Source organism: Orcinus orca, chromosome 11 (genome assembly GCF_937001465.1).
Source record: "Orcinus orca chromosome 11, mOrcOrc1.1, whole genome shotgun sequence".
Taxonomy (NCBI): domain Eukaryota; kingdom Metazoa; phylum Chordata; class Mammalia; order Artiodactyla; family Delphinidae; genus Orcinus; species Orcinus orca.
Window position 1 is genome coordinate 52,725,423 of NC_064569.1, and position 8,994 is coordinate 52,734,416.

General features: G+C 39.7%; 1 protein-coding gene across 1 annotated transcript; it reads right to left on the bottom strand.

Annotated features, from left to right (window-relative positions):
• Window positions 1-733: 733 nt before the first annotated feature.
• On the bottom strand, window positions 734-6,218 carry LLPH (LLP homolog, long-term synaptic facilitation factor). The gene is made up of 3 exons (XM_004276599.4): window positions 6,081-6,218; window positions 4,255-4,473; window positions 734-1,360 (listed from the first exon to the last, which is right to left on the bottom strand). Exons 2-3 carry the CDS (start codon window positions 4,457-4,459, stop codon window positions 1,182-1,184), a joined length of 384 nt encoding a protein of 127 aa, XP_004276647.1. The 5' UTR covers window positions 4,460-4,473; window positions 6,081-6,218; the 3' UTR covers window positions 734-1,181.
• Window positions 6,219-8,994: the final 2,776 nt, after the last annotated feature.

The window sequence follows — 8,994 nt, forward strand, 5'->3', positions numbered from 1 at the left end:
TTTTAACTTGGTTTTCTCTGAAGCTAACAGCTTCTTCTGAGTACATACCCGTGAGGGCAGACACCTCGTCTTGTTCCCTGGGTCCCTAGCACCTGGAAAAGTCTGCTAGATCTCTATATGACTATATAGGCATACTTCGTTTTATTGCGCTTTGCACATACTGCATTTTTTTTTTTTTACAAATTGAAGGTTTGTGGCAACATTCTGTCAAATAAGTCTATCAGCGCCATTTTTCCAACAGCATTATTTTTTAATTAAGGTATGTATATCGTTTTTTTTACATGCAATGCTATTGTAAAACAGACTACAGTATAGTGTAAATGTAATTTTTATATGCACTAGGAAACCAAAAACTCACGTGGTCCACTTTATTGCAGTGGTCTGGAACTCAATGTGCAGTATCTCCAAGATATGCCTGTATTAAGCTAATATTGTTTTTCAATCTTCAAGTATGTAGCATTTCCCAAACTTAATGACCATGTAATATATTTTTTTCACCACACATCCAGAAAAGCTAATTCTGAGAATCATACTCTGAGAATAATATAAAAACTGAAGCACATTAAACTAGTTCCCAGGATGTTCTAATCTCCTAAAAAGATGGAGCATAATAATTTTCACATGTCAATATTCCACCTAAAAATTTAAAATTTAAAAAAAATTTAACTGAAGAATCTGGTCTTCTCTACTACTAGGAAACCTTAAGGATATATGAAAGAACAGATCTTCACGATCTAGACAGAGTATCTTTTATTCTGAATTATACAAAATCACAACTCCAAACAAGTACTGCTTATAAAATCCACTGACATATTTTCACATGATATATAATTTACTTTAAATCTGAGTTAGCTCAAATTTGTCAGTATAATATTATGTTTCATCCTTCCTAAGACTCAATGATTACAACCACATTAATACTCGAGAGAATTCTGATGTCTGATAATCCCTGCATATTGGATAGCATTCAATTAAAATATCAGCGTAGCTTTCATTCATCAAAGAAAATATTTTATTCAAGTTACCAAGACAAATTTGAGGAGTTACAGTTGGGCTTGAATTGAAGAAAAAGGCCAAGTTAAAAAATGGAAACAAAGTTTCCATTTGGTGGAAGCTGAAATCAATGTATACATTCTAATCAAAGACCTGTTCCATGCGGCATTTTTCAAGTTTTTAAGGGTCTACCAAGCCAAACCCTTCGCTGCCTTGATGGCTTTTGCTTTGCTTTTTCCTTTCTTTTTCTCTCGCTTTGCTTTCAGCCTTTTTCTTTGCCTCTGGTTCATCCATACGGGGTACTGCCCATGCTGGTCTAGAAGAGTCTTTTTGTTTCTCTTAATATCAGTCTCCATTTTCATGTCATCTGAATTAAAAAATGGAAAAACTATTAATACTCATGAATGCAACCCCATGAAAAAGCAAATTAATGCAATGAGGACACTGAACTTAAAAGTGGCATGAAACTACAAGAGCAAAAAAAAAAAAATTCCTTTGTGCAATGATCTTTGACTAACACTCAAAAAACTCCTTACAACACATTCAGTAGAATCATACACATGATGCCATGTGTTCCCACAACCATGAAAGACATAAAAAGTATCTGCGAGGAAGTAGGGACATCATCTATTTAGTCACTAAGAAACTTTCTAAAGAATGTTGTTATGCAACCCAGTCAAAAAATGGGCAGAAGACCTAAAGAGACATTTCTCCAAAGAAGAAATACAGATGGCCAATAGGCACATGCAAAGATGCTCAACGTCGCTAATTATTAGAGAAATGCAAATCAAAACTACAATAAGGTATCACCTCATACCAGTCAGAATGGCCATCATTAAAAAGTCTACAAATAAATGCTGGAGAGGGTATAAAGAAAAGGGAACCCTCCTACACTGCTGCTGGGAATGTAAGTTGGTGCGGCCACTGTGGAAAACAGTATGGAGGTTCCTCAGAAAACTAAAAATAAAATTACCATTTGATCCAGCAATCCCACTCCTGGGCATATATCCAGACAAAACTATAACTCAAAAAGATACATGCACCACTATGTTTGCAGCAGCACTATTCACAATAGCCAAGACATGGAAACAACGTAAATGTCCATCGACAGATGAATGGATAAAGAAGATGTGGTACATATATAGAATACTACTCAGAATGAAATAATGCCATTTGTGGCAACACGGATGCAACTATAGATTATCATATTAAGTGAAGTACGTCAGAAAGAGAAAGACAAATACCATATGATATCACTTATATGTGGAATCTAAAATATGACACAAATGAACCTATCTATGAAACAGAAACAGAATCAGGGACAAAGACTGGTGGTTGCCAATGAGGAGGGGAGTGGGAGAGGGTAGGAGTCAGTTTAGGATTAGCAGATGCAAACTGGTATATACAGAATGGATAAACAACAAGGTCCTACTGTATAGCACAGGGAACTTTATTCAGTATCCTGTGATAAACAACAATGGAAAAGAATATGAAAAAGAATGTATATATATGTATAACTGAGTCACTCTGCTGCACAGCAGTAATTAACACAACACTGTAATTCAACTACACTTCAATAAGAAATAAATTTTTTAAAAAAGAGAACATTGTTATGATTGTCCTTTGCAACAGTGAAAGTTAAATAGGAAACATTTAGGATATATGGGTTTGAATTACTGCATTAGGGGTAAGTTTATGGTTCTGAAAACACGCGAGTTATGAGAACACTCCTCGGATTAGGTGCTTTCTTGAGCTAAATAAAATTGTTGTGTCAATAAAAAGTGCACCCACGCTTCTAATGGACAGGCCTTAGAAGAAAATAAACTATTAGGAATGACTGGCCACTTCCAATGAAGAGTACTTGGAAGAGGAACAGCAGTAAGCAGCAAGCTTCACGACAGAACAGACCTGGAAATCCTGGGGCTGCCACACTTTTTTATCCAGGTCACATGCAGGTATCCAGCTCTTCTAACAGAAGACTTAGCAGGAAGCTCAGCACAGCCATGCTGTGGTCCATCTATCACCAACCTTATCTATTGTGAAGGACATGTCCATAATGTCCCTCTCTGGGAACTTACCAGGGTATACAGGTTTTCTGTGGACTCTGCTACCTGACATTATATTGTATTAGTTCATTTATCTGGTTTACTTTCTGTCTCCTCCAATGTGATGTAAATCCCACTAGGATGGAGGCCATTTCTGTTATTCACCATTGTTGCCTCAGTTCCTAGAACAGTGCCTGATATACATTAGCCCTTCAATAACTGGTCACTGAATGATTATTTTAGGTGCTGTTCTAGGTTCTGGGGATACTGTGGTCCAAATAAGCTCCTTGCTCTCACGGAGTTCTCAATGTTCTGTTGAGGGGAGAAGGACAAAGCAAACTTCAGCTTGTGGTTACAGCCTTTTTAAAGAGAAGTACTGGAACGAGATTAAGTAGGACCAGGCAGGCTGTGGTAAGCACATGGAAATATAATGAGGTGATTTAAGCATGGGAATGACATAATTGATTTATATCCTAAAAGATCATACTGGGTGGTATGTCAAAAATGAATCAGAAATGAGCAAAAGCTGAAGAGAGAGGTAAAATGGCTACTACTGTGGTTCAGGCAAGAGATAACTGTCATTAAAGTGAAAGCATGAAAGTAGGAGAAAAATGGATAGATTCCTAATGTATTTTGGAGATAGTCAAGATGATGTGCTAATGGTTTACAGGTGGGGGATAAAGGGAAGAGGGATTGAGGATAATGACTATTATACACATTATATACAGCTTCCAACTTTAGACTATATTAAAACAGACATAACTAGAATCTGTCAAAATCAAATACAGGGAAACTAATCTTTAGGATAATAATATAAGGGCAGAGGACTCTTAGAATGGAACCTAGATCTTGCAAAGGGTAAAATGAAGAAAGACCTCCTTCTATCCTGCCTAGTTCTTGACTCCTGTGTACCCTTCCAACGAGAGTGTGTCTAGGTTTGTCTACCCCTGTAGTACTGTCTATTTCTGAGACACTTAGGCTACTGTATAAGCACAAAAGGCTCACTCTGAATAATCCAAAACATACCTACTCACATGAGGTGGCTTTAAAATAGCTTAGCATAGAATCTCTAGTAGCACCTCCAAAGAATTATGTGGGCATGGCAGGACGTCTGTTGGGAAGCAAGTGTGAGAAAGAATGGAAGACAGTGAAAAAGGGAAAAAGTCACAAAAGGAAGTTGATATAACCTTTTTTGAAATGAAACACATAAACTCACCTGTTTCATCTTTCACCACACATTGCGTTTTCTCTTGACAATGTTTGGGTTCTACCACAGTTGCTATCTCTTGAACGTCTTTCATTAAAACATCACCATCTACTTTAAGAATACTTTTAAGTCTGCTGAGCTCCTTTGGGGCATTCTTTTTTCTCTTTTCAGCACGCATCTTCCTTTTCCACTTACTCCGTAAACTTTTAGCCATATTTAGCTGGAAAGCTAAAAAATTACATTTTCAAAAGCAACTATTTACCATCAAACAAAAAAACAAATCCTTGGAAAACCAGGTCAAAAGGCATCTCTGCAGAACATGAACAACTGGAAAGTAAACTCTTCACTCTGTTCATGATTTATGATGGCATAATGTGCAAATTATGTGAGGATCAACGTGGCATATACAGCCACTAAATAACAATTAAGAACACCAAACCAAACTCCCCGTGGCCACTGGCACACTGTGAGTCAAGCCAATTCTGAAAGCTCCTGTAGTTTTCATACAAGATGCAGAAATTTAATTTCCCCCAAAATGCAGAGTGCCATCACCTTACATTTATGCAACAACTTAAAAATCACAAAATATTTTATCTTTTAACTGAATCCTGATTTCCCCCAAACCTACAGGCGACTCCACCCACCCCAATTTTCCTCATTATCCACCCCCTCAAATCAATCTAGCTATTTTAAACTTGTCTATTTCTACTCTTGCTTTCCCTCAACCCCTCAGTCCCAGCCCATCCCCTAGAAGGTGGTCAACCTGAGCTTTTAAAAACTTAAAGAGCAGACACTGTCTTTCTTGGAATTAATGATTTTCCAACTCATATATTCAAGATCTACAAGGGTATTTGTGACCCAGCCCCTGCCTCCTTTAACTCTTATCTCATGCTCCACTCCATCCTCAAGCACCAATTACATCTGAAGAAAGTCCAATCAATGACAACCGAGGGAGAGTGTGGGGATGTGATGAGGGCTGGGAAGGGATTATAGGGATTACAAAAAGTTTAGAGGGAAGCTCGTGGGAATGACTTATAACATCATCTTGACTGTGCTGACAGATTTATGTTTGTGTGTGAGTATACATGGATATCTTACACACTTTAAATATGTGCAGTTTGTTGTGTTAATTACACATCAATAGGCAGTTAATCACTAAGACATTATTTTGAAAAAAAAAAAAGAAAAAGAAAAATGTCCAAATGACGTTGACTTCATTCAGTATCTTTACATTTGCCGTCCCTTTGCCTGGGAACTGATCCTTCACTTCAGTACCTCAGAGACAGCTTTTCTGACTCCTGTAAGCTCACCTTTTATTCTCTACCACCTCATCCTTTTCTTTCCTGTTTAATACGTGTTACAATCTAAAATTCTTATTTTCTGTCATTCCCGGTGGCCCGTGGGCTCCACGAAGGCAAGGGATAAATAGGTCTTGTTCGCTACTGGATCCCCCAGTGCGTAGCACTGTGCACACAGTAAAGTTTAAGCAAACATTTGTTAAACGGACGACTGGTGGAGTAACATTTCTGGACGGCAGCAATCACAAACTCACTCTGTCCTGTGTGTACAACAACGCAAGCCCTGCGAGGGGCTGGGAGAGAAGGGTTGCGGTACACAGCCCTCAGCGGGGCTGAACCACTAAGGAGGACTCCACTTCCCACAGAGCACCGGGAAGCCCCACGACAACGGGAGACCCTCGTTCTAGAGGAGGCCTGCGTCTCTGGCCCGGGCTCAAGCTTGCCAGAGAGGGACGAGGCTTGAGATCTTTCCACGGGCGGCGGACTCGAGTCCCAAGTCCCACGCCCCACTGGAGCCGGTTGGTAAAAAGAACTCACCTGAGAAAACCCAGGAACTCAAACACCGCACGCTGCTCACGCCGACCGGAAGCCCCCGCACTTCCGCCTTCCCGGCAACCCGCTCTACTGACCCCGCCCCCCGGGCGGCGGCCGCTCGCTGCTCGCCAAAACGCCCCGGACGGCCTCGAGAGGCGGGGTCCTCTGGAGTCCCGGGCTGACGCACTTGGTACGAGTGCTGACCTGGGAGCTGGGCTCCTCCCAGATAGGTTCTGAAGTCGGATTAGGGAAATGCGGGGGAGAAGCCGGGTCGAGGGTCGTACACCAGCTAGGCCTGCGTCCCGAGCGTGAGCGGGGTAGCCCCGAGACTAACCCAAGGAGGGAGAACCGCCAGGTGACCCTGCCGTCAGGTAGTGAGCTCAGAGCCGACCTCTAGATTCACGTCAGACCTCCCCATTCGCACACATTCACCACGTCGCGTGTTCCTCTAGAAGCCGAATTAAGATCTTTATTTGCAGCCCTTAAATTTCCCCATCCCCGGTGGTGGTCTCACGGTTGTACACATATATCAAAACTTGTCAAATTGTATCCTTTAAGTATGTGCAATTCATTGTATATCCGTTATACCTCAAAGCTGTTACCCAAAACAAAAACCCCTTTCTCATCCGAAGACAAGTTCAAAGGGTAAAATGATCAAACTAATTCAGTTCAATCAGTGTTTACTGGCTAATCACTAATGTATACCAGACACAATACTTAGCCTAGGACACTCGGCTTCGGTGACGGTCACGCTGATCACAAACAACACCAGTTCTTTTTGTTATTATTTTACATATGCTCCTAATATCACTGGCTTTGGAACCGTACAGGTCTGTGGTATTTATGGTTCTAACACTTCCTTGTGAGTGATATGAGTACTATCTCAGAGCCTGGATTTCCTTATCTATAGAATGAAGCTAATACAACCTAATAATCCTAGGTAGGGGATATAAGAGCTCAACAAATGGCCGCTCACATCATTTTCACATAATAAATTCAAGATGCACGGGACTATTTGTAAGCAGTATTTTCTAGAGATTTACAACATACACCAAAAACCAGTAAATGAATTGTCTTTAATCATGGCCTAGTAAACTCCTGTCTGGTTACTAGTAAAAGTTCATTCTGAGACAATTTATGGGTCCCTTTTTTCTTTAAATTTGTGTCCTTGAAGAAACCATGCATCATGTGGAAATTAATAAACTCAGACTACAGCAAGTTGTTTTTGTTTTTTGTTTTTTTAAACAGAGGCTGGAAAAAGCTCATAACATGCAGTATATTTAAAAAAAAAAACATGGTTGAAAAACCTGCTTTCTTTAGAGATTAAGAAGTTCCTATACAGCAAGTGAATTTCTATTTTAAAGTTAACTATATGTTAGATCTGGCCACTTTTCCCAAAAATACATGTTTACATTGCATTTTAAATCAGAGAAAGCTCACTTTCAGATAGTCCAAATTGACTGCATCTTGCTTAACATACCAGGCCAAGACTTTTGAATAGATACTTGGCACCGAAAAAGAGAAAAAAGTTTATCTATTATGAAAATGTCATAGTGTTAAATATAGGCCATAATTCTGCATTACTGATGTTTTAAAAGGCTGAATCCTAGATTGCATTATTGAGAAAAAAACCTTTTTGAACATGTTCCTCACCAGTTTATATAAAAGCAGTTCTAACAGCATAGTTAAATGGCCTTGCTATATTTAAATATCCTTAATTCATTCCCTCATTCACACACTTGAGTATGCATTCTGTGATAGGCACTATGCTGGGTATACAAAGATGATGGGAATTAAACTACTGTCTTTAACCCCTGATGGTAGGATAAAGCTTAAGGGTCAAACTGGACATTGCTTCAGCTCCATCACAGAGCTAGGAGGAGCCTGTGGGACAGGAGGCACAGTGGGTCGCACTGAATACCTGATAGGAAGCAGAATGGTTTCCCATCTCAAAGCCATGCTACACTACTGGCACCAGCTAATGGGGCCTCTACAGTCAGGTCTTGCCCATGGAATTCCTGATTTGAATAATCCCTTAGTAAGGACTGGGAAGACGAATGGGATTCAGATGGTGACTCCAAGCTGCCCAGGCACTAGGTGACAGGGACTTCAAAACAAAGCTTTAAAGATGAACAAACAACAAGAACTTCCCAGCTGCTCCAAAAAGGCCCACAACTGGCTGCTGACACCACTAATCCCCAGAAGTGGATCAAGTGGATAAAAGCCAGGTGTGAGGTCTGCAGAAAAGAAATGAAGGCAGGCAGACAGGGCCCACTGCACTTCTTTCCCCAAATTATATTCAATAAAAACAGTTCTCAGATACTGCTCTTCCCTGTTTTCCTCCTACCTCCCTGGCTGCACTTGGTACATTTTACAGTTACCTGTCACTCTGTCCAAGCCCTGCTAATTCCCCTTTTTTATTATTTGTGGAGTCTAGGTATTTTCACCTTTACTTGCTGTAAAAAATTGAGGTTGCATATGCCCTTGTATTCAGCAATTCTGCTCCTAGGTATATTCCCTACCTATGCAAACTCTCATATCTATGCACACTGGGACACACACAGGGATGTACACATGGCAGTACTGATTGTGACAGTAAAAAAGGAGGAACCATATAAAATTCATTAACAGAAGAATGTATGAATAACTATGGTCGATTTACAAAACATAATAAATACACCAGTGGTTGTCAAACTTCTTGGTCTTGTGATCTCTTTACACTCTTAGAAATTACAACATTTGTCATATCAGGAAGATAAATTTTTAAAAGTTTACCTGTCATTAAAAAAATTAATTACATGTCTATACGATTTTTATTAAAGAAACTACATTTCGCAAACCAAACAATAATTTACTGGATGAAAAATGGTATTGTTTTATATTTTTTAAATGTCAAATCTCCATTTGCTTATTTATG